General features: G+C 36.0%; 2 protein-coding genes across 9 annotated transcripts in view; both read right to left on the reverse strand.

Annotated features, from left to right (window-relative positions):
• LOC118269676 (peripheral plasma membrane protein CASK) overlaps positions 1-12881 on the reverse strand; it is a 232638-nt gene extending 219757 nt beyond the window's left edge. For 4 of the 5 annotated variants that reach the window (XM_050706892.1, XM_050706891.1, XM_050706890.1 and 1 more), the window contains exons 1-12: positions 12720-12881; positions 12369-12536; positions 10230-10342; positions 9470-9575; positions 9283-9360; positions 8825-9006; positions 7496-7564; positions 5010-5185; positions 4678-4800; positions 4194-4368; positions 3675-3796; positions 3120-3317 (exon numbers count right to left, since the gene is read on the reverse strand). In XM_050706892.1, the coding sequence (XP_050562849.1) occupies positions 3120-3317; positions 3675-3796; positions 4194-4368; positions 4678-4800; positions 5010-5185; positions 7496-7564; positions 8825-9006; positions 9283-9360; positions 9470-9575; positions 10230-10342; positions 12369-12427 (1401 nt within the window). In that variant the 5' untranslated portion in view covers positions 12428-12536; positions 12720-12881. The remainder of the gene's footprint in view (positions 1-3119; positions 3318-3674; positions 3797-4193; positions 4369-4677; positions 4801-5009; positions 5186-7495; positions 7565-8824; positions 9007-9282; positions 9361-9469; positions 9576-10229; positions 10343-12368; positions 12537-12719) is intronic. The other variant, XM_050706893.1, reaches the window with a different exon arrangement.
• Positions 12882-13830: 949 nt separating this feature from the next.
• On the reverse strand, positions 13831-26698 carry LOC118270010 (anosmin-1). Of its 4 annotated transcripts, none has more exons than XM_035585423.2 (10): positions 26535-26698; positions 25519-25733; positions 23289-23475; positions 22481-22679; positions 20317-20501; positions 19483-19625; positions 19081-19225; positions 15593-15734; positions 14549-14627; positions 13831-14348 (listed from the first exon to the last, which is right to left on the reverse strand). In XM_035585423.2, the coding sequence occupies exons 2-10, from the start codon at positions 25702-25704 to the stop codon at positions 14172-14174; spliced, it is 1443 nt and encodes a 480-aa protein (XP_035441316.2). In that variant the 5' UTR covers positions 25705-25733; positions 26535-26698; the 3' UTR covers positions 13831-14171. The 4 variants fall into 4 exon arrangements, with proteins under 4 accessions (XP_035441316.2, XP_035441319.2, XP_035441318.2 ...); XM_035585426.2 differs by having other exon boundaries at positions 26497-26650; XM_035585425.2 differs by lacking the exon at positions 26535-26698 and adding an exon at positions 26493-26513.

Raw genomic sequence — 26698 nt, forward strand, 5'->3', positions numbered from 1 at the left:
GAGACTGCGATCGGTGCTCTCTAAACGAGCCGGCCGGTTAATTCGAGCCGGCCAATCAGGGCGCCGAACGCACTCTTGTTTCGTTTTCGTAAAACGTAAAGCAAGCTCATACTAAGGGTCCAGATCCATTATATACCTAATAAGGCTTCAGTACGTAATGTGATGCATAGTAATCCCGGAATTCGTATTACTACACGAAACAAAAAGAAACCCTTTCTTTTCGGCGACCAAAATTGGTATCGAATCTCGACCGTCCCATAACATTATCGAAAATACGGGCAGGTATGCAAACAAAAGGGTAACACAATAAATACAAGGACAAAAACGTACGATACTATCCACCATATTGTACGATGCATTTCCTATTCGCTGTCTCAGTGTGAATAAATAAAAGCAAGACATACATGAAACTTGTCCATCATTGTGAGAAATGTTGGTGACCCCACTAAAACATGCAGATGACGAGAGCACTAAACTCAGACTTCGACTTTATTACTTCACTATAAAGTTCAAAATCTATTAAATAAGTATGACAGAAGAGAGTAGTTTGACGTGCCGTTGTCCGTACGTTTACAAGACCAACTAAATATTGTACTAAGGTACCTCCGTTCGCGATATGATTTGATATCACTTATGTGAATTCGTTTCCCCCGGTGCGGCCGTATATTTGCGGGTTACAAATATTTAGGTGTAAGTTACCTTTTTTAGGGGTCGGTCACAAAATATTTACGCTTGTAACTTGTAGAGTTTTATGAAGCTTTCAGAATTTACTGTATCGTATATTTTGTTTTTACGCAACATTTGTTTTGCATTAGATAGTCCTATTCTTGAGGAAGGTTATTCTAGAACTGCTTTCTGATATCATACCTACTACATATTGTAGGTTGAGAGGAGATTTTTGCGATATTGAGTAATATACGTCATTCGATGGAGAAAAACTCAGTGATTCCGAATACGTACATAAATTAATATTGCAAAAAATATTGCTTAGATCAATTGGCCCTTCAACCATCGATATAAGAGTCTACAAAATGATCTTAAATGCATGTTAAATTACTATAGTTGATAACATTTAGGTAATTCCAAAACAATTTATTTCCCTGAAACAAACAAACAACTTTCCAAAACCGCATACAATTGAGAAATCTTTCAATAAAACTTCTCAAGCGAACCAAACCAGTGCATCAAGTTTATCGATAAAATAAAGACAACTCTATCATAGTTTGAGACCTGTTGTTTATGGAATCGAGTTATAAACAACGAAGGATATGGATATTGAATTTTGTTTGAATAACATAGCATTGTGTATTCATACAACGTACGTTCTAATAAAACTTTTGTAAGGGAATGAAATATTTTGTAAATACGAGTATACGTAAGGTCGATAAAATTGGTTGGCTCTGTACAGCGATTTTGCGGTGGACGTGACGTGAAGGTGTGAGTAGAAAAAAGTGGGAGTAGTGTGAAGGTATTCAACGTTTATTTGGCGGATGTGGAATGTATGTAAGTCCTGTCTCTTTGTGATGTTCGATATATATTTGTGGGAAACATTCTTTGTCAGTATGTTTACGTCGTATTTATACAAAGATTCCTTTGGAGTAACTTTGACATTCTTATTTCCGCAGTATATGTTTGATAAGTATGAAGGTACTTCAGATTACTTTCATTTCGAATGCAAATTTAATACAATTTCAATGTGAACTTGTTTGATACTCTTAAAAGAATAATTTCATGATTCGATTGAAAATCTGTATTAATCCAATCAGACAGGACAAATTCGGTTGACACGCACTCAGATACGAATACAAGTGAAGTACTTATTTGTATGACCCACTTTTATAACGCCCCATCTGTTTACTATAATAGTGACCCCGAAGGGATCTTAAGAACAATTAAGAGATTGCACAAAAACTTCTATAGAAACCCGAAATGAAAGAACCCATTAGAATTGTAAACATTGAAGGGACACCGACCCTTGGGGTGTGAAGACGGGAGGTCATCTTGGATAAGCTATAGATTTGTTCTAAACGATCGGTGTGCAGTGTAAAGTTTGGTGAATCGTAGTGAGAGCAGTAAACGGGTAAGTGAGTGTAGTTTTAGTAATACACTGCCATCTATTGGATAACAGCTGTAGTTCTAAGTAATATGACAATGGTAGTAGTAGTAGTTAAGCCCGTTGTGTTGACACGGCTGCTAAAATGATGTTATTGTAATAGTTTTGCAGTATGCAGCACCTTTAATATAGTCGTAGTTACCTGCCGTGGCTCGAAGCAGGAGTAGGAACGGGATGGTTATTAGGCAGGAAGAGTCTGACACTCTTTCGCCTCACCCAAGGCGGGAGAAACAATTGGATGATTTTCCCCCTAAAAAAAAAAGGGGGGATCATCCAATAAATTCTCCGACGGGCGAGGTGAGAGAGAGTGTCGGACTCTTACTGACCAAAAACCACCCCAATCCTTCTCCTGCTTTTCGATCCGGAGCACCGGTAAACCCGCTAGGTAGTTCGCAGCTCCGGATCAATCTCTGAAAAAAGGTGGTAGTACGTACCTTAATATGCGGCAGCGCCAGCAGGCGTCGTATCTCGTGTATGGCGGCGGCGGTGGCGGGCGTGGCGGCGGCGGGCGCGGGCCCGGCGTGGCGCAGGCGGCTGGCGGCCTCCAGCGCCTGGCGGCAGCGCGCGTAGTACGTACCTTAATATGCGGCAGCGCCAGCAGGCGTCGTATCTCGTGTATGGCGGCGGCGGTGGCGGGCGTGGCGGCGGCGGGCGCGGGCCCGGCGTGGCGCAGGCGGCTGGCGGCCTCCAGCGCCTGGCGGCAGCGCGCGTAGTACGTACCTTAATATGCGGCAGCGCCAGCAGGCGTCGTATCTCGTGTATGGCGGCGGCGGTGGCGGGCGTGGCGGCGGCGGGCGCGGGCCCGGCGTGGCGCAGGCGGCTGGCGGCCTCCAGCGCCTGGCGGCAGCGCGCGTAGTACGTACCTTAATATGCGGCAGCGCCAGCAGGCGTCGTATCTCGTGTATGGCGGCGGCGGTGGCGGGCGTGGCGGCGGCGGGCGCGGGCCCGGCGTGGCGCAGGCGGCTGGCGGCCTCCAGCGCCTGGCGGCAGCGCGCGTAGTACGTACCTTAATATGCGGCAGCGCCAGCAGGCGTCGTATCTCGTGTATGGCGGCGGCGGTGGCGGGCGTGGCGGCGGCGGGCGCGGGCCCGGCGTGGCGCAGGCGGCTGGCGGCCTCCAGCGCCTGGCGGCAGCGCGCGCGGCCCTCCGCCGCCGGCGCGCGCCCGCTCGTCACCACCACCGTGCTCGCTATGCGGTCGTAGATCTGGACCAAACATCAGTAGTCATTAGAACCAGCGCGCGTAGTACGTACCTTAATATCCGCCGCCGGCGCGCGCCCGCTCGTCACCACCACCGTGCTCGCTATGCGGTCGTAGATCTGGACGAAAGAAATTCATCACTCATTAGAACCACGTTTTTACGACGTCTTCAGGAGATCAAAACGTAAAATATGTTTTCAGTTTTGGGCAACTTTAACAGTCCACTGACTGTTAAAGCAAAAGTTTTTTTAACAGTCCACTGACTGTTAAAGCAAAAGTTGAGTACTTACAAAAGTACGTTACGCGCTCGTAAAGTACTCATCTACGCTCTACTGCTAGATTCAGTAGATACTCGTTCTTACCTCCAGAAGAGCTCGTAGTTGCAAATCATCGAGAACGCTGAGAAATAGATCGACATCCATAAGTGTTGGACCATCTTGCAGCACTGCCACATCGTCCAAAGACTCAACAATCAGATTAACAGCTGTAACAAAAACAAACCCTTTAAACTACTACCCTGTAAACATACCCATTTCATAATTATAAAAAAGAAGGATTGCGAAACTATAATATCATTTTATGACAACTAACGCCATCTATTGAGCCAACCCGAAAACCTAGCATTGTCAATAGATGGCGCTCCCTGTCATTAAAACCCGAGTAACAATGAGCGCCATCTAGAGATTGTTTCGAAAAACTATTATTGGTTAGAAATTCTGAAGGGTTTAGTAAAACATGAAGCCCTATTCTAGCGCTGTTATATAATTTGTTAAGGGATGTAGGATAGATGGCGCTGAGAGTATAGAATATGAAAGAGAAACAATTTGTTGAAAACAACTTTAAAAAAGCTTTAAAAAATTATACTATAATTTCCCACATACCTGCAGCATTAGCTTCTTCCAGCATGACGGCGCGGCGTGCAGGCTGTTCCTCGTCCTCTTCATCATCAGCCGCGGCCGCCGCTAATGTAGCCGCGCGAAGCCGACGTCGGCTATTGAACTTCTTTAGTTCCTCCACGGTACCAGCCAAGTGGATACGATTTTGGTGTTCACGATCCTGGATGATTAAGTGTAGATGTTGAACGTATACCAAATGTATCAGTTATACAATTTTAATTTCTTAAATTTTGTTTTACGGGGTCTTACTAAAAATATAACGTGATAGATTAAAGATCATAAAAAGAAAGTGTTTGATATTTATATGTTTTTCAGCATTTATTTAAAGGCGATTTACATTATAGCCATACGAAATAAATGGAAAATAGACAATTTAACATTACATTGTAACAAGTTAAATCGTCGTGTAGTCGGGATATTATCATAGAAACAAGTTAACTACAAAATAAAACTAAAAACAATTACGTACCTTTATCCAACGATGATTGAGAACCTCTTGTATGTTGATTCTTTGAGTATGATCAATGTTTAACATACGCCGCACCAGATCTTTAGCAGCGTCGCTGATATCATCCCATAAAGGTGTGTCCAACTGTAAGTTTATTGTAATTTATTTAAGTAATTAAACGTCTCTTGATATTTATTGTTTATTTTTCAACTGACATTATAAAGTTGTAGGAATTTGATAATAGATGGCGTTATTCATAAGTAATACTTGTCTCCTCACATTAGCCGTGTCAATTTATTCTTATCAAACTGTTAATTATAGCTACTTTTTAATGTTAATCTTTTAAATCTTACCCTCAATCGTCCACGGCAAATAGATTCGAACAGTCGCTCTCTTGTCCCGGTAAAAGGTAAGTAGCCGACCAATAGAACGTGCAACAATATGCCAGCGGCCCATACATCGACTGGTTTGCCGTAAAGCTGGGTGGAAACCACTTCTGGAGCCATGTAATGTGGTGTTCCGATGCGGCCTGAAAGTGGACCTTATTGAGTATGGCTTAAAATACGTTTTTGGTTGTAGAACCTGATGGTACCTTTGGAAATATTAATAATCTTATTTGTAAAGGTACCAACAGATTTCAAAATGTGTTATAATACAATGGAAGGTACATTATCAAGATGACAATGCCAGTGTTAAAATAACGATTGGTTAAAACAAAAAGATCTTGTTCATATTTACTGGTAGCAACTTGCAACTGCGGTATTTTGTGATATAGTTATTGGAAGTGTGTGTTTGACGCTAACTCAGAATGAACGACTGTAAAGACTAAATAAAATATACAAAAGGACACAGATTTGAAATATGTATGAATGTTTAGGGTATTGTTTATTGCGCCCAAGAGACGGCGCTAGTAAGATGTAATTTGACCACAGTTTTCTAACCAATGAGAAAAAGGGCATTAATAAAAAGAACACTGATTTTGAAATATGTATGAATGTTTAGGGTATTGTTTATTGCGCTCAAGAGAGGGCGCTAGTAAGATGTAATTTGACCAAAGTTTTTAACCAATGATAAAAAAGGGCATTAAAAAAAGAAAGAAAGATTTTAAAATATGTTTGAATGTTTAAGGTATTGATTATTGCGCTCAAGAGAGGGCGCTAGTGAGATGTAATTTTACGCACAGTTCTTTAACCAATGAGAGAATAAAGGGCATTAAAAAAAGAAAGAAAGATTTTGAAATATGTATGAATGTTTAGGGCATTGTTTATAGCGCTCAAGAGATGGCGCTAGTGAGATGCAAATTAACCAGTTCTTTAACCAATGAGAAAAAAGGACATTATTAAAAAGAACACTATTTTAAAATATGTTTGAATGTTTAAGGTATTGATTATTGCGCTCAAGAGAGGGCGCTAGTGAGATGTGATTTGACCATAGTTTTTTAACCAATGAGAAAAAAGGGCATTAATAAAAAGAACACTGATTTTGAAATATGTATCAATGTTTAAGGTATTGATTATTGCGCTCAAGAGATGGCGCTAGTAAGATGTAATTTAACCACAGGTCTTTAACCAATGAGAAAAGAGGGCATAGCAGTAGCAAGTTTTCACCGCAGCCAAATTATAAGAAATATTAAGAAACACTCAACGTAAACCAACACCATTGAATTCATCGAAAAATTACGTACATTTTCGACAAGAAGTGTGAAAAGTGCTTCAATAAACTTCATAATACAAGATTTGGTGCACAAATATTGAATAGCGTGAAACTGTATTAATATATTTATCAAAATTTAATTGACTCATTTAGAAAATAGAAGACACAATTATAAATTTTATTTACACATATTTAATACTTATATTTTCATCAATAAGTAACTACTTCAAAGCTCGTGATTGAAGCAAGGGGCAGAATACTGGTATGTGACGTCATTTGTCACGTTGTAACACTACCACAAGCTACGTGAGTGGTATTGAACGATGACGTCATAAGTTCGGAGAACAGTCTAAATTTCAAATATTAGTTGTTTAGGTACAATAAACTAGAATAGGGGAACGATGATCGAATGTGTTATGAACATAAGGTGCCAACGTAAACTGTTAATACTGTGGAAGCGACATGTCTGTCGTACAAGACACATGGTGATATCACTGAATTAGAAGGCGAGACTGGATAGAACAATGCGCGATAAACTTTGCAAATAACGCTAGACGTAAAAACTCTCTCTATATCTATACACATAATGGTATAATTCTAACTGTCAACTGACAGTTGCTACTACAATTAACCATTAAAATTACTAACAATTGATGGATTTGCTTCATATATCTGCAGTAGATTAACAACAGAAGTCTAAAAGGATTTACCATTATATTTTCTCAGTAACTGACATACTCAGCATTACATATTTCCATCAGGGAAAAAAGTTTAGTTTTAAGGACTTTAATATTGTTTTTTTTTTCATAGCATTTTACCGCCACCATTATATCTGTATCACTTAATTATTTCATATTTAAGTTTAATGGCAAGCTAAACCTGTAAACGGTTTAGCTACTTCATTGTAGTATGTACTCATTTTGTATCCTATAATGGAGCTGTCTTTCTCTATCAGGAAAAAAGTCCTACTTATAAAATAAAGGTACTATAAATAAAGGTTACTACTATAAAAACCCTACTTATAAAATAGGGCGAAACGAATTTTTCCTAACAACTTTTCATCAGAGATGAGATTATCACGCATTGTTCCACCCAACCACATTCCTCTAACGCGTGGCAATACAGACACAGTGCTGGTGGCAATCGCACATGTCCATGCAGTTAGGGCACATTCTCCTCGTCTTACCGTACTCGTCAGATTTGAGATACGCTTGGCCCATCGGACCCATTAGCGGGCGAGTGTCCATCACCAGTTCTGTGTAATACAACCTACTGTCATTCACTTTGTTTATTTAGAATGTCTTGTGTCACCTAAACTTGTCGTACAATAGTTTTGTGGGGTTTATAAAATAAAGATAACTTTGTATGGCCATAATATAGATGTAACTCATAAGTAGCACGTAGGTAGTTTTTATATCACAGATTTCTCTATTTCTATAATGATTCTTACATAGAAGGTTGTGACTACTGCCTTATGGCATTGGATTTGGAAGACACTATGTTTTCGAGTAATTTGCCCAACCCGGGAATCGAACCCGAAAGCTTATTATTGAACAAATAGCTACACTTATTATTTATTTATTTTTTTAATAGTGCCTTCCTGGGTGTTTACTCTTGAAACCAATGTCAATGCAATTTCAATAAAATCTCAATAATTATTCAATGTCAAAACTATACAACCCCAATCGTAGCTGTTAAAATAGCATTCAGAGTGTGGAATATAAATCCAAACTCAATACCATTTAATTCATTCAATATCCACGCAATACGGATGCAATGGGCGCTAGTGTTGCAACTCAAGCATACGATATTTCACCATATCAATGTCGATAGATCGAAATCGATTCAAGAGGAAGCACCCTGGTCTAATTGAAATACTCGAGCAACTCAGTAACTTTCTAGTACAAATAGTACCTATTTTAAGTAAATACTACACAGATAGTAGACTTACATGATGTGTAATGTGATCAGTGGTTTAATATTACTTGTGTTGTATGCTTCAATGCTTATTCAAAGGTGAGACTATTGGGGTCAGACAGATGGGATCTTAACCTATGTACATAGCCTAGATTAATAGACATAGCATTGGGATATTGGCTGATGTAGCTAATGTCACAAAATAATTTAATGGCTGCCGTGGCCTATCAATATTATTATAATTATCCTTCAATCATCAACTAGCTATTATGCTATTACACTACATTGGATTTTACATGCATCAATATTCTGTAATTAGTAATAAAATATCATTGAGAAAATTAACCCAGAAGATCTACATATATTTACTAGAAACTGAGTGAGAAATCGTAAAAGCATACCTATAACCACCTAAATAAAGTCGAAAATTGCCAAACAGAACTACCTATACCTATATGACATGTATAATAAAGAAAATAATATGACTAAGTACTAAAAGAAAATCCAAACCAACTAGCACCATTCATAGAAAATTAAACTCTAACGCAGTCTCAACATAGCACAAAATTCAGAAACAAAATAATTCTACATATCATACCGGGTTGAACTCGATTAGCAGTTGGTGTAGGCAGTTGGGCAGCTACACCGAAGCCTCCAAGTTTGACAGGAGCGCAGTTGTCTCGACCGGCGAGCAGTACACAGTGAGGTCTGACGTCACGGTGCACGATATCATTCTCATGGCAGTAGCGGAGAGCTTCCAGGATCTGACGCATGTAGTGACTGGAAAAAAAAACACAATTTGAGTTTTTAAAGCATAGTGATAGATGCTGGTTTGTGATAGAAGAATGCACTTGGCATAAGCTTAATTTAACTGACATCCAACTTGAGTAGGGCTAAAAGAAGTATTTTCCAAAAAGTACAAAACAGTCCTCCGATAAAAAATATCTATCATAAATTATTTTTCATCTAAAATTCTAAATGACAGATAACTTAATGCTATTACTATACGGTATATGGATTGTTTATTGTTGATATTCTTGAACAAATGCAACTTACCAAGCGACAGCTTCACTGTAGACAAATCCAGCGGTGGCTCTGCGTACCACTTCAAAGCAGAGATCCGAACCATCCATACTGAAAATAAAACACATTGTTTATGTATTAATTTATTCCCCATAACACAATCAATATAAAATAACACAATATCAGGTATATATTATTTCTTTTTGTACATATAACTTACTATTCAAACACCATGTAGAGCATTCCTTCGGAGCTGTATGTCTCCAGCAGCTCTACAATATGCGGGTGCTTTAACATATGGCATATTGTTGCTTCACGTTTCAAATCTGAAAAATATAGTAGAATATTTTTGAACAACATTAACTTAACTTCTAAACAAATCCTCTTCATTCTGTGTTTTCTTAATTTTTTAATAAATTACTTAGGTCCCTATAGCATTAAATCTCAATTTATTAGATAACGCTATTCAAACTATTAACTAGTTATTATGACTCAGTATTTTAATCATCAGTATGTTCTCATCCACTACTGGATGAACACATACCTATCCAATGGCACACCAGCTCGATCTTCAGTTCTATGCATCCAACCACAATAACATCATCCATCCAGTATTTTAATACAGACATACATATGTACATATATACCTTCACGCCTGTCTCCCATTGGAGAAGGCTATGGTAAATCAACTTTGGATTCTTACATCTTTCGCTTGATCAACAGTCATCTATCTTTTCATGTATGCTCATCCGTTAAGGGTACTTTTAATTAATAACAAAATAATTTATCAGGTACAGTTCAGACAGAAGTTGGTCACAGAACCTAATTTAATAGTAATCATCAGTCTGGTAGAGTCCTAATAACATGTCATGTGCCAACCAACTACACCTTATTACTAAAAAGTTACTCTATTGATACATTTCTAATACTTGTTTTCATTACTGATAACTATACCATTTAAATAAATAAAGAGATCTTACCAGCCGTGCTAAGACCCGGGCTAGCGGTGAAGCGAGCCACATCAACAATCTTCACAGCAAACTGCTGGCTTGTTTGTCGATGGACACAGCGACGGACCAAACTGAATGGTCCCCTAAAAACAGAATTTGATTGCTTGTATTTTCTTTAAAACCGAACTGCTATGTATTATAAGTAATAGGTGTTAGTTTTGCTTATGACTTTTTTGGGGATTGAATATGGAGAAACATACTTTATAACTCTAATTTGAAAACGGGAAGCAACATAGTTGGATATTATAAAATTAAAACTAACTATGTAATCCATAAAATGTTTAAATATAGTCAGAAAGACGTAACCAACCATAATCTTAAATAAATAATAACAACATGTAGTTATTGACTGAGTAACTATTAAGATTTGTACTACTGTAGGAACAGAAATATTGTGTTTCCAACAGCCTATTGTTATATTGTTTGCCTAGTAAATACATATTTTATAATTCTGAGGCATGGTTGTATGATTAATTTATTATGTTATTATTGCACTCTTTTCACTAGTCTCACTAATAAATAAAATTGAAGTGTCTGTTTGTAATATTGAAAGAACCGAATTTTACTACATGCATATGAATACACACATGGTAAATAACACCAAAATAACATATTATGTATATACTAGCTAATCTCTGAAATGGCTGGACCAATTTTGATGGGACTTTTATTGGCAGGTAGCTGGTGTACTAAGCAGTTAACTTAGGCTATTTTTACTTTAAAACACATATTTTATTTCAGAAGTTATTATTCTAAAGGGACAGAGTCATAGGCAACAGCTAGTTCATAAATATTATGGAAAAAATTGACAATATTATTACTAGCCATACTATCGCAGAACACAATATAATTTACCTACAATAAGTCATGAAGTATTGAATTTCAAACACTGACAATATGTATCAGTTATTTTGTACCACTTTCCAATGAGTACCAATATATAAATTATGTATGAGCTATCAAGTGTGAATTTCGTCCAATTTACAATTTGATTGGTGTGCCGAATATTAATAGTAAAAGCGTACTGTAATTAGACTGACACATAGATATTTTAAACAAATATTCAAACATCATTACTATTTAATGCTTTTAGAAAAAATATACTTTGTACACTACATAATATCAATAATTGAAAACATCCCCAGTTATTTTGAAATTGTTTAAAAAGAGGTTTTATTATCATATTTAATATAGAGAATTAGATATAACAGAGAGTTAGCTACAATCGTGGGTATATATTCTAATTTAATAACTAGTTAACTATTTCAGCATTTAATTATGACTAAATAATATTAACTGGACTGCTTTCTTTGCTAAAATTAACTAGTAAGTAACTAGGAAAAGAAATTGAATAACCAATAGAGTTGCAATGATAATATAATCATATTGAATTCTCTAGTATTATCTCATAGATTACATTGTTAATATCTCAATATTAAATCTACCTACATATTCTTATTAGAAATTACATTTAGAAACAATATTTTTGAGATAATCTTTATAATAGATAAAGGCTATCTATTGCCTGCTTAAAAAGATTACTAAAATTGTAATAAAAATGAGGATGATAGTTTTATTGCTGTTTGAGCTCGTTCATAAATTCTCTATTGTTTATACCTGTCTCACATTAATTGTTATCTAAGCAAACACTTCAACGTTATTGCAATGTAAACAGAGGAACATTCCAAAACATTAATTCATTTTGAAGCATATCTAATGTGATGAGTTTGTTGTAGAAAAAAATTGTTAACTACAATTCCAATAAGATTCGAATTGGAATTTTTAATTAGAATAAACTTATTGGTTTAACATTAATAAATTCGGATTTTAAAATTAAGAATAGTTAAAAGTTTACTAAATTCGAAAATGTGTAATAGTAACTATCTAATTTCCTTCTCAATAATATGTTTCTTATATTCGAAAAAAATAAGTTTACATTTAAATAGGAACCTTGTAAACGTCGAAGGTTTTACTACAATGTTTATTTGTAGCGAGACACGTTCGTAGTTTTACGCAGGGTGTAAAAAAATAACCAATAGATATTACGGGGGAGTGCGAATGCACGTCGCACGTTACTTTAACACGAAATAATTTGCAATATTTACTTACTTGCCAATGATCTCACACAATTCGTACACATCGTCGAAAAGCACTTCGTCCTCAGCCATTTTTCACACAAACACTGTTCGCTATGTTTCAGAAAATATTAATAAATATCATTTTAAACACAGCCTACGATCGGGCCGAGCAGTGGTTACGCCCTGGCAATATTCGCACCTTTAAAGAGAGCACTTAATATTAAATGAACACCAAATGATATTTCAGTAGGAAGTCTTGTACTTCAAAATGTAATAGGATAAAAATTTTCCAAGAAGAAAAATGTTTTTTACACAGTAAAATGAACTCATTCGCGAAATTTTCCAATAAGATTTGTATACCACACTATTAAATAACACTTACAAGGTGAAAATAGTAAATAATAACACAATAGGTGCAGGTAGGTAAATATTAGCAAAACGTGTAATTATGGTTTAAAATTATAATTATTTCACAAAATATTCTTTTTATTTACTTTTGACATTCTGAGGGTTGCAAATGTCCTGAATGAAGTTGGCAACGGAGTAAACGCGAAGAACTGATTGCCAGGTAAGAAAAATTAAAACCTACTATTTTAATTTTTTATTGTTTTCATTTTGATACACATATTATTTTCTATGTAATGTAACTTTGTGTAGTTTGTCTTATTTTTTTTATAAATATAAGTAAATAATTTTATTGTTATTATTTGTCACCATTGTCCCACTGCGAGGCAAATGGTTCCCGACACTTCTTCCGATTTTGTTTGTGTAACGTCTTTTGCAGCCAATCATTGACGTAGATGTCGAGTGCGTCCAGCTATCTCCTTTAGGGCATGTAATTTTGAATGTCTAGACTTAGCTTTATAGAATGTAAACTTGTGATGTTGTTAGTTGCACTCTAAAGTTAATTTTGTCTAGGTATAATTCTCTTATACTTTAGATAATTATGGTGGATATCTTATATTTTGGGATTGAGTTAAACTGGCCAGCATAAAACTTATAATAAAATTGCATCAGGCTGTCTATAGTTGTTTTATTTTAGACAGTCTTAAATCCAAACATGGCGTGGCCAAATCCAAGATCGGTTCCCTCCAAGATCCATATTTCTGATAATTCTATCATGAAGTAATACACACTATGCAATATAGAGATGAATAAAAATTGTTAAATATGCATGAATATTACGATTTGAGTAACGATATATGTACGTTGAAACGTAGTTTCGTTTCTACCATACGATTTTTTTTCGTGCCTTACGTAAAATAATACTTAAGGCGCATTTGCATTAGTCGGTTAGACCGTATTCGGCTGCAGGCTGTATTCGGTAACCAACTAATATAAACAGGTATTCGTTTGGCCGTATTAATTCGGTTTCTGTTAAACCGAATGCGGCCGCCGCCTTCGGTGACCGACTTACGACCGACCTTATGTAAACGCGCCATTAGTTTGCCTGTATGAATGATGATTTGCTATTTTTTTTTAATAAATAAGCATTTCGGAGGTAATAGTAGTTTTATTAACTAAAATAGTCGTACATTCAATAAATAAAATGTTTATAGTTTTTATAATGATTTATCTTAATGTTTTTCACTCACAACTCCTTTCGTACAAATATTGTGAACCATTGATGACACTTTTTCAATTTACTAAAAACTTAATAGCTAAGTCTTTACAATATTATAATAATTATTAACATAGAATTTACCTAGGATTTGAATACAAAATGAAAAGCTGTTATTCATCTTGAATGTAAAGTAAATGACGAACACGAATGAAATGTAATAAAAAAATAGTCAATGTTATACTTAAAATATAATACAATGTTTAATACAAATTAATTATGTCCTTCACAGTTTAATGCTGTGGAATTACTAACTCTTCTTTTAAAATATTCACACCCAGGGACAGTCACAGTAAGTTCTGAATCTGGCGATTTGAGACGTGGCGTTGAATTCACATTCACCTTATAAATACACCGGTAGTTCAACTCATATATTTCGAAGGTCGTATCCTGTAAACAAAATAAAATAATATTTATAAACTATTTTACAAAAAAAAACCTATCCTACCAAAATAGTAGTTATTTGACTCGCATGGCAACATAAAATTTTACCGCACTTTTAATTCGTTACTAACTTCATGCTGTTCCCGAAAATTTGGAAATTGCGCAGAAATTATTATATTTTTTTTTCTATTCTATTGACTATTTACCTCAGTAATTGCAGTTAGCCCTTCTCTGCGTGTCTTTTTGGGGTTGGTGCACTTAATTGCTTTCCAATGAACGTAATACCTGCAACCAGAAAAATATTACCTACCTTTAAAAACTGTTGAAAATTATTGAATTCAGGTACCCACCTATCTACCTACATTATTGTTTCATAACTAATTATTTAGTACGTACATAGGTACTGGAAATTAATGTAATAACGGTTCCTATTAGATTTATTCTTATTGGAATTTTACTTACCTTACTAGGTACTTTACCTACTACCCACCTATCTACCTGCCTTAATTGAAATAAATACTTACGACTCACTTAGTTGAATTATTCGAGAAAATATTTACTCAGGTACTACTTTTAAATCACATCGGGACTCATAATGCGTGGCGGCGACGACGTCACACAGCCAACTGAATTTATAAGAGCCCCAGTGAAACTTGAAACTTGTAGAGCTTTCCTTGAATAGGTAGGTGGTTCAAGTGTGCAAGTTGGCAAGGTACAGGTAAGTACAAGGCACTAATACAGATCTGGGTACTTAGCAGGTATCGATAATCCTACTACTGGTTTTAGAGGTATTATGTACGTATACATAGGTACCCATTAGGTACCTAAGTACATGTCTAGCTGTCTAATTTATATGAAGAATACATATTATATTTAATTATTATGTTATCGGCTTACTCACGAAACTTTTTGACGAGGAATTCGACTAGTTTCAACCTACAATTTAATTTTATAGCAGCGCGATAATCACTGCGTCGTTTATCGCGGAATATTGCTCATAAATATGAGCCTCTAACATGGCTTAAAACTAATCGAGTTCCTCAACAAACAGTTACGTGAGTAAGCCGATAACATAATAAATAATTAATTTAGTATGTCTCACGAAATTTATCATAAGAGTATTCTTATGATAAATTCTCTTTTATTACCCATCTACATAAAGAAAAATAAAATATTGGAATAATTCATCCTCCATCTTCAAGTTAGACAGGTAGGTACCTATTATGCATTTTGTTTGTTAGAAATATTACCTTCCGGGCTGCTCGTAAACACTAGGGAGAGGTTGCCAGGCGATTCTAGCCTTTATTTTATTATTGTACCATACAATTTTGAGTAAACTAAGACCTTTTATCTTTTTATTGTCACGTTTTTGAAGTGGTTCTGGAGGTGACTCTGAAAGAAAATAACAATTATCATTAAAAATCCGTTTTGTACCAGATGTGCACAAACAAATAAGTGTCTTAAGTGTGGAAAAGCCATGCTTCGGCATGAATGTGCCGATTTGAACGGAGTGATACCACAGCTTCCCAGAAAACTGACTTGAAACAACGTTTACGTTGTGTGAGTGAGGTTACCGGACGCCCAATTACCCCCCTTCCCCATCTTTCCGATTTCCCAAACAACCCTTAAATTCCTAACCCCAAAAGGCCGGAAACGTACTTGTAACGCCCCTGGTATTTCGGGTGTCGGGCGATTGCTTACCATCAGGTGATCCGTCCGCTCGTTTGCCGGCTTATAAAATAATAAAATAAAAAATTAAATCGTTCCTCGCTTGGTATGAACTTTCAATAGACAATCGTAAGTAGGTACAACTGTTAATTTTCTTTCGTTTCCTTATTTCTACATTAGTTGCCACGCAATAGTATTGTAAATTATTAAAAGGAAATGATTCCAACAAGTAGGATTTCTTGTATTGTATAAGTATTGTACTTATATATTTTTATAGATTCCGGGACGTTGTCGTTTTTATTAAAATGTTCATAATCTATATATATGTTACGGTAAATCTGATTAATTGAAAATTATTAATAATTTTACAGAATTATTAATAATAACCACACGTTTTGGTAAATGTGAATAATTGATCAAATTTTATCACTTTTAGTTGTGATTATTAATAATTCACGACACATATTGGTGAAAGTAATAAATTAAATATAAACCCTATGTTTTTTGACCAGCATGTATTTATTTATAATATTAAACACAGTCTTACGATTATATTAATTAAAGATCACACAAACAAGGTTACTTGTACTTGCTTTAAACCGAAAGGACAACAAATTCACATATTCTGCGCGTAAGTGCGGGTCTGCGGACGGCGAGTAGGGGTAGCTCGCCGCCCGACCAGAACTAAACCCGTGCGTGCGGCGCGTCGAGTTCTGCACGCGCCTCAAAGAGCCATCAGATCACCACAGATGGGGCCCAGTAAGGCTGATGCCTGATCCGGAGCTGCGGACTACCTAGCGGGTTTACCGGGGCTCAAGCTCGGAAAGCGGGAGTAGGAACAGGGTGGTTTTTAGTTAGTAAAAGTCTGACACTCCCTCTCGCCTCGCCAAAAAGGGCACATTTATCACAAAATTAACAATAAAATTCTTTTAAAAATCTAATCTACCATCAAACTTATGCAAAAAAGTCTATCGTGGTACATAAAATTGTAACAAAAATAAAATTAAACAATTATTGTTTCATTAACAAAATCAACACGAATCCTAAAAGCAATCATCAATAATCATATTTGGTTTGCCTGTAAATTTTCTGTAGCACCTATAAATGCATCAAATCAAAATTTTAAAAGTATTATCATAGAATTCAACAAATATTTGTTGTGTAAGAACAATAAATTGGAATAAAAATAACATCTTGGCAACTTATTACATTTATCACTACTAGGGTAAAATTATTAATAATAAGCGACAAATGTGATTAATTTATCACTTTTACCTCGAGTTTCGGTAATTATTAATAATAGTAGATAATTATTAATAATTTTCAATTATTCACTCTTACCGTAACATATATAAAACTCTTCCGTTACTGAGTGACTGACTGACAGACAACGCACAGTCGAAACTACTGGTCGTAAACAGCTGAAATTTGGAATGTAGGTTCCTTGGGATATGTAGGGAAGCACTAAGAAAGGATTTTTGGAAATTCAACCCCCAAGGGGGGGAAAGGGGTAAAAACGTTTCTATGAAAAATCTTATTCCTTGGGTTTATAAACTTGAAACTTGGCATGAACACGTACATAGGCAAGTAAATATGTTTGACATTATAAGTTTTTTCAAACTACCCTCCAATCGTGATTTAGGGGTGCGATTGGGTGACTGATTTATTAACGCACAGCCGAAACCGCTCGGTATAGGAGTCTGAGATTTTGAATAGAGGTTCCTTTAGTAACATAAGTGAGCACTAAGAAGAGATTTTTGAAATGACAACCCCCAAGGGGGGGAAACGGGATAAACTGAGCCGGGGCTGCGGGAAAGTTCTAACGAGATACCGTGGCCCCGGAACGCAAAGGGCAACTGAAGGAACGAGGTGGGTTTTAGTCAGTAAAAGTCTGACACTCCCTTCCGTTCCACCCAGAGCGGGAGAGGTCATTTGATGATTTCCCATCCTTAAAAAAAAGACTTTGTATGACAACTTTCAGTCGTCTCTTTAACATACATAATAACATACATAATTATGTACATACATGCATAACATTAATAACATCACGCCTTTAAATCCCTATTTTGTGTTACACGTGGGCGAAGCCGCGGGCGGAAAGCTAGTTTCGTATAAAAATAAGCTATTGGTTAATGAAACAATACGGTAGATGACTAATTTTTATTTTCTAACGGAAACATACTTTCGAAGTATATTGATTTGAAATGTTGCGTGACGTACGTTTCATACGTAGAAATAATTTTAACTAATTATTGTTATCTTTTAATTATGACAAAATAAAAAAATACGTGCCCAATATTTTTTCATTACCAAACTGATGGACTAAATAGATTTTTAATTTTCATATCCCGTCATCATCCCTATTCTGATAGTTAGATAGAAATCTACGTAAACATAAGCTGTACAGATATTCGGTTCTAAATTCTAAGCTTTCCAGCAAGCAACGTTCTTTACGTCTGTAGGGTTCACTTCGATCTGCTTTATCCGTTCCAATTTGTAATTCAACGACGGAATGTCTAGCTAAATTATTTAGATGTTTCGCCCGTAGAGCACTTCGTTACCCACTACAACCGTTGGAGCGATAGAACTAGGTCGTTCCTGACACGTTTCACGAATCACGATTAAATTTTTAATATTTTCACCGGAGGCAATTTTTCGTAACTGGCTCGTTCAGTGTAGATGGTAGATGGTTGTGCGGCTTTATTTTGGGAAAATGTTCTAACAAAGTCTGCAATATAAAGTTTAACAGCGGGTCTTTTGAAGAATGAAGTGCACCTATAAGTTAGTTTATGTTAAAGGCAGAGCCACGGCAGACCGAACGGTATTGATACATTTTGCTTTAATGAAAGTGCACGAAGCTTCAATTAAGCCAGTACCTGAAAGACCCTATTATAATTCAGCAGATCGTCAGTTCTTTTTCAGCCAAAAGAATCAGCATGGGGGTCCAAATGATGAGTTGACAGATTATCGCTAAGTACCTTATCCTGTATGTTTGTTTGATTGCAATATAAGTTAAGTTAAGGGACAAGACTATCGCCAAAGTTCATAAAACTCAAAATAAAATAGTTACCAAAACGACCCGCAGAAGTAGTGTTGTAGAATATTGATGCCTTGTCACTGCGGAGTTTACCAAGACCAAACTGACTGATCGTTTGTACTTGTAAAAAGTACATCGAGTTTGGCTGCAAGTCCTTGATTTCAATGAAATTTTGGTCCTGAAAACAAGAAAGATATTTACCCATATTTAAGTGTTTTCTAAGGTCTTCTCGAACAAGTACTTTTTAACGGTGATTCTCATTTCTATTCTCACCCTTTTTCAAAATACCACCTCTTCTTATTAAGTCCAAACTAAGTCAGTACCGTACCACTTCATTATTTAAACTTCTCTCTAAAACTCAACATTTGGTGTGGAATAAGCTAGTTCCTGTTTGCAATCTTAATCTTTTGGCAATGATTTTAAAGTTTATTTTACCTTGGGCACCGTTTGATGGTTGACCAGCACTGAGTCCAGTTCTCCTCCCAAGCCCTTAACACGTCTACTCCAGAAGACTTTGTATCGCAGTACTGGCAGGTCTGAATGTGGCTCCTTCCATTCCAATCTCACAGTGACGGTGCCTAAAATAAGAAAAAAACTATTGTTTTAACTATGAAGGAGAACAATACCCTTACCAGCCGGCTCGAATAAACCAACCAATCAGAGCGCCGAACGCGTTCTCGTTTCTGTTACTTTAAACGTAAAGCAAACTCATACTAAGGGTTCAGAGGGTGAACCGAGAGAGCTTTGTCTTACTAAGCTTAGAATACCGATAATAACTATCAAAACTTTAGAATATGCCTCATAAACTCAAACTCCAACAGTTAACACCATTTTATGAGCGACGCAGTTTATGTCCCTAACTTTACGTATGTAGGTAGTTGTTAAGTTACCTGTACATAAATAGGTGCGTGAATCTGTCTCGCCCAGTGTGTCATATCGGTCAAATTGTATCCAAATTTAGGATATCCCCATATCATCGTGTTCAATCTTACGGTTTATTAATTATCCATTCTTGCGAGTGGAGTAATTTAAAAATGGGTAATCGTCTACTATGAAGCAAAAATATCTTTTTATGGAACGTCTAGCTAAATTATATTGTCCTGACTAGTGCCACTACTAAACTGCCTACTGACTATTAGTTATTTTTACTTTCTAGGCATTTAGTATAGGTATCCCTCTAAACATTAGTAAAATTAAATTTTAAACAAAACTTAAAGATGTAGTCGACTATATGCGACTACAGCGCCACTCAGCATAAAATAGACTCACCATTATTTTCTCTTACAGGACGCACTCTAAGTTTCTTCGGGGATGGAGGAGGACGTGGTCCTCGGCGTGGTGTGAATGGAGAACTAGGAGCTGAAAATCCTCTCGTGCCCGAAGAACTGACGGCTGCAACTCGGAACCGGTACCAACGACCCGGTTTCAGAGCATTTCGTAACGATACTTTGGTTCTGCAGAAAAAGTATTTATATTTATATTTTCTTATCATAGATATAACTTTTTCGTGACTCAAAGAGCCATCAGACCACCACAGATGAGGCACAGTAGGGCTGATGCCGACCCGGAGTTGCGGACTGTCTAGTGGGTTACCGGGGCTATGGCTCGAAAAGATGGTAAATGGCCTTTCAAAAAAATGGTATAAATTTTTAAGGTAACTTTGGAAAGGCCTTAATATCACCCTGGTAGAGGCTTCTCATTTATGCCGAAATATGACTCTCCAACGGGTGAATCATTAAACATAGTTAATACTTAAAGTTATCTTTCATCTATTCAGACTGAAACTGTTAACAAAATAATGTAAACTTCGACCCAAAAGTACCCAAGCCCGTACCATTGTCCTACACAAACATTTATATTAAAACTTCACATCAGTAAAGCGAGCAACGAACAGAATAATGTTATCATAACATTACAAAGACAAAGCTTCTTGATTAAATAATAAAAACTAAAATGGAAAGTCTAAGGAAACATTTTTATTTTTAATTTCTCTTTGTGTATTGTTCGAGTGTTTCCTAGTTTCCTATTTGCTACTAATTGGCTATATACATCACTTTTTATTATTGGTAGGTACTAAAATCACTGACAATACAACCAGGGTATGCTTGTAACTATTCTTTTCGTGAGAACTTTAATCGATTGTTAAATAATAGACGATTTCACTTCAATGCTCTGTGGAATTTTGTTAATACATAGGAAAAAGGAAAATTGATACACTTATCGTGATTTTATTATAAGTACTCAGAAAGTTTGAGTTAATAATATTTTAGTATAAATGCACGATTGAAAATAAGTGAAGAAGAATTTTGAGAGCTATGCTTCGGCATGCATGCATGCCGGCCGGCTCGACGGAGTGATCCGGCGGCCTCACAGAAAACCAATGTGTAACAACGCTTGCATTATGTTTCGTTGTGTAAGTGAAGTTACTGGAGGCCGAATTACCCCTTTCACAATCTTCCCAATCCCCGACTACCCAAAAACCCTTAAATTACACATACCGGTGGCGGCAATTGCTTACCATCAGGTAATCCGTCTCGTTTACTGGCTTAACGGTATCAGAAAACGGTACGTACGCAAATAAATCAAGTTTTTTTAATACATTCGTGAATTTACGGCAATAAAAATACTCATGCGTGGTCAGTTAGGCCACAGTCGTTACGTGATTGTTATATTTTCATTAAGTAACTTATCTAGGCTATTGTAAGTGCTGTAAACTAGATTTTGTTCATACATAATACAAATGGCTGGTTGATTACTTTCTACGTTGTTACGCTGTAACATTACGTTGGATAATTTATTTTTATACCTAGTAGCTAGCTCACAAAAAATATATTTACGAGGTAAAATCTTTCTTGTACTGCGTTTAGGGAATAAAGGCGAAGGTTTGTGAAGTTTTAAATCTTATCAAGGAAAAATATACTTTGATATAAGCAGGTAAATTCGCATGAAGATCAGTACATGTACTGAACGATTAGCATGCATTTTTCATGTTAGATATTGTATGCTGAAGTAAATATTATAAAAACACGCTGAATATTCGACTCATCATCATCAGCACTTGTCCAGCTTTTGCTGAGGAATCTCCTCTCTAAGAATATCAAAGGTTAAACATAAACTAGCTAAAAGATGACGATTCCATAAAAGTGAACAATTAAAAGTAAAAAGCTTAAAACTCATCGTCCCTAACACAGGTCCCTAATAATATGTGATATAGCCTAACTTTCAAAGATATTGGTGTCGATTTAAAGTAGACTCTCTACGAAAATATTTATTCTTTGTTTACGAGAACAATGGATATTTTATGAAGTTTCTTTACTTTATATGTGAAATCATCCTACACCTCTGTTTGATGTTTTGCCCTTTTGATTTATCCCAGACTTGTTTCATCTGCCTCTAAATTTATTCATTTTGGACTTCTTATTAAAAAACTTACTTATTCGTTCTCAATAGTAAACTCCATTCTCCAAGTCTCATCTCTTCGTACTTCGGTCCCAGATGGTGTTGCTCCTCTAGCACGTAGAAGACAGGTCCAGGAACCGCTCTTGCTGCATCCCCCACTCCATCCGACCATCTGATCACTACAGACCTCTTTTTCTCTTTAGGCTCCTCAATCGTGGGTAATGCTGGGAGACCTGTTTCCAAAAATTATATTAGCACATCTTAATCATATTATTATAAAACGTCTACTGACTTTCAGAATCTAGATGCAATATTAAAATCTTACTTTTGGGTTAAATTAAAATCAATGGCTAAAGAATCGTGTGTGCTCAAGATCATCCCTTGTTATATGAACCCAAAATATTCTATTTATAGCAAAATAATCCGACTTACGGCTGGGTCGATGACGATAATAAAGTGAGACTTTACTCATAAAAGGTGAAGCAAAAAGTATATATTTTAGGGTGGTATATTTTAGACCTAAAGCGGTTTCACTTGAAAAGGCTAAAAATAAATAAACTCTCAAAACTTGATTGACGTAACAAAGGATTCTCAATTTTAGTTCAACTTACTTCACTTCTAAAGTACTTTAGAAACTTTGTTAAAGTATTTGATGTATGTACCTGTTAGAAGCTTTCTTTTTTATTGAGACTACAAACCTATACCTAATTACTTCAGGAGATTTAAGAGCCCATTAATATGACATGATAATTTTGTTAATCAAGTAGATTGATACCATCTAATAGGATTTCTGTCATGAATTCAGTCAGCACCTTACTGACAAAAAAGCAAGCAAAATTAACCTGGTACAGTCAGAAGGTCGATAGGTTCACTGCAAGTGGACCCGCAGGAATGGCGGCAGCATCGTTGCGTGCCATCGCATTGTGAGTCGGCGTTGCATGCTTCCACACAAGCAGCCTCCCACTTCGGCGAGTCAGATATTGGACACGTCCCTGGTTTATTCTCGTTCAAACGGCATTGTGATTTGCACTGTGAAAAATATTTTCTGTTAAGCCAATTGAGTTGAGTGACAAAGAAATGAAGGAAAAAGTTGTAATTTACAAAAGTTTTCAAAATTTCAAATGCAACTTGAATATCTGCATTGACATTGGTCATGGTACATGACTAATCCCAATTCCAAGACAGATCGATATATTAGGCGGGTGTCAGCAATCAGTCTTATAACGACTTTCATAGATTACTTGCAGTGTATTCTTAAATTACTCCTCGACCAGACAGCATTGTTTGACAAGAAGGAGCATTTGTTCAGTTTTTTCTGCCCTGTCTGGAAGTATTATAATATTTGCTTGTAATGTAGACACAGGTCTCGCCATGTTGTGAATAGGGGCATTCATTTAGACAAGTTCTGTTACTTCAGACTCATTAGTAACTTTAGACCATTAGCGCGTACACAATAGTTACAAAATAACTATTCCTTTGAAGTGCAGTGAATCACGACTGGGATGTTAATTTCTATGGGTATGCAGATTTTTCACACCACTGACTTTCCTATTTTGTTGAATCTAATTGGAAAGGTCTGGATCAGTCGTTAAATGAAATAGTTGTGTTAGTATTTTTGGTTTTATGTTTCATTTTATCTTGCCTTCGTGTACATATTTAATAATTCAACGTATGAATGTAATCAAAACTTCTCAATCTCGAGCTTTATTTTTGCTTTTACGATATGTCGTAAACATACAAGAAGCGAAGTAGAAATGTCTGGGCTTTTGCCCAGATGAAAAAATCTAGCTTAGGATCGAAGCTCGTTAACTGCCGACGTATGTCGCGATCAAAATGCGATTGTCTTGTGTCACTACAACTCCTCGGACACAATTTTTTCTCGTGACACAATCCGGTATAATTTCTTTTTGCGGTTCTTGAATTAGCACAATGCGCCCCTTTAGGCTTGATCCTGTTGTGCACAAGTTACATAACTCATTCTGTGGCCGCAGAATTATTGTTGCTAACTACACGATGCAATCTTGATTGTATTTCATTTTACGTTCTTTTACATTTTTTGTATTGTGTTTATGTCTGTTCTGAGAACTTGTTAAGTCGTGATCGCAGTGACAGCTATCTTGGTAAACATTTTTTATTTAAGATCTAGCGTAAAGTGTTCTGTGTTCTGCGCGTAGCGTATTTTTTGTGGATCGAGTTGAGCATGCAATCGAGTCTCAATAGTTCTTTCATCACTGGGCTCATTGAACTTTGCCGGTGTACCTATGACATTTTCGGGTACTCTATCCTTTGTTGTTCTGATATGATCTGGGTTTCCCCTAATTCGTTCATGATCATTGTTTATTGCGGATTTCCTTAGTTTTTTCGATAATAAGTAGCTTTGGATAAGTGACAAATTAATTTTACACTACAATACTAATTAATAAACAGGAATTTCAAGCTACACGTTGTAGGATCAATTTAAATAGTACTTAGGTATACTGTAAAAAAACCTGATACAAATTAACAATGTCAATAGGTATTTTAAGGTTGTCTATAACCGGCTGATTAATAAAAAATGCTCGTACCTATATAAAGCGTAATAGAAAGATCAGAATTTGAATTTAAAATTGTTTCATAAAATTCTACGTTAATCGTATGGAAAAAGCAAATTACCCCAGAAACACCCCTTGTAATAAGGGGTGTGCAACGAGTCTGGAAGATACCTATTTTTAAGGAACTGTTGAAAATTCCGATTCGATCGTTATTCTTATATATTATTATTGCATATTTTCTATTACATTACGCTCCTCAAGCAATTTAAGATGTACCAATTATTTAGGCTGGAAGATACTTATTTTTATTAGGGACTTTGAATTCTGATTCGTTCATCATTGACACTTCATCGTTAACGGGTACATTTCTCTATTACGTTATTATAGCACATCAAGTAATTCAAGATGCGTCAATAATTTAATTTCGTCGCTCTCTATTACCATGGAACTTACAACATAATATAAGGTTCACAGTTGTATGCAGTTATGAATGAAGGGGAATAAAATTATTGATATTATGTAAATAGATTTTGGTACTTACTAAAGGTTTATCTTCTTTATTTAAATCGATACACTTGAGATCACATCTGATCTTGTACAATGAATTGCCTTGCGACTTCGAGTACCTCCTCGATCTTGACAGGACCATCGGCATCAAAGACACTGCCATTAACATCACTAGCACTTTCGTATACATCTTGATTGTTTTTAGTTTATCACTAGACATATATTCTTCTTTAGTTATACGTTTAACATCTGAAAATACACGTGTTTCTATTACTTTCACTGGTTATGTTTCAAATGCTAGAAGATCTAGAGTTTGCTTGTTATGTTTTGTTTTTTATGGTCAACGAGAAAGTTTGATTACATGTATACTCGTAAATCAAACAGTTGGATCATTGTTTTCTAATATTCCGTCTATAAAATGTAATTTAGTTTATAGGCACATAAAATCAATGATTAAAATCAAATCAAGTATTTTTTCTGTCGAAAATATTTCTTTGGAATGGCTTAACCCCGCCCAATTTTTGATTAGATCGTTATTATAATTTGACTTTTTTATGATAGCTGACGTCAATCAAGCGTTAAGAGTGAATGATATCCCTTGAACTTTAAAAAAATGAACGTTTGCTGAACAATAATGATCTTTGTTTACAAGAAAAACGTATCAAAATGAAATACGTTTTAGGAGATAAGCACACGCACATTCCAACAAGTGATACGCTACACTGTAACAACGATTGCTTTGAAAGTGCGAAATTAAACTACGATTGGTCTTTATTATAAGCAGAATTAAGTATGCACATATGTACCATCAAGAACCGTTTAAAACTCCGAAAGCACACCAACAAACCACAATTAAACTTCAGTGAATGACATCAATGTTCCCAAGCAGACTCATTTTTATATCAAGATCCATCCCTACACCAGTAAATGATACAATAACAATGCACCAACTGTTTATTAACATAAAGTAAAAGTAAATCAATTGAACGAGAGTTCCCATCCAATTACCTACGCTAAAACAAAACAAAACACTGCAGAATCGATATCCACCTCAGCAAATCGATCATCTATACGAGAATCGATTAAAACCGTAACATTTCGAGTCCTTCCGAACTTGTGTCATCGACCTCAGGGGTTTTTGGAAAATACATTTGCAGTTCGCGAGTGTATCGTTTGAAATGCGCGGTAACACTGGCTGGCGTGCGCGCATACCC

This window comes from Spodoptera frugiperda, chromosome 30, assembly GCF_023101765.2.
Source record: "Spodoptera frugiperda isolate SF20-4 chromosome 30, AGI-APGP_CSIRO_Sfru_2.0, whole genome shotgun sequence".
NCBI lineage: Eukaryota > Metazoa > Arthropoda > Insecta > Lepidoptera > Noctuidae > Spodoptera > Spodoptera frugiperda.

What these genes read in the sequence shown, in the direction of transcription:
- LOC118270010 (XM_035585423.2), bottom strand. Translation starts at nt 25,704, where the DNA reads ATGTCTAGTGATAAACTAAAAACAATCAAGATGTATACGAAAGTGCTA. An exon ending in CGACCTTCTGACTGTACCAG is followed by an intron (nt 22,680 to 23,288) that starts GTTAATTTTGCT and finishes TTTTGGAAACAG; the next exon opens with GTCTCCCAGCATTACCCACG. An exon ending in TCCTGTAAGAGAAAATAATG is followed by an intron (nt 19,626 to 20,316) that starts GTGAGTCTATTT and finishes TTCTTATTTTAG; the next exon opens with GCACCGTCACTGTGAGATTG.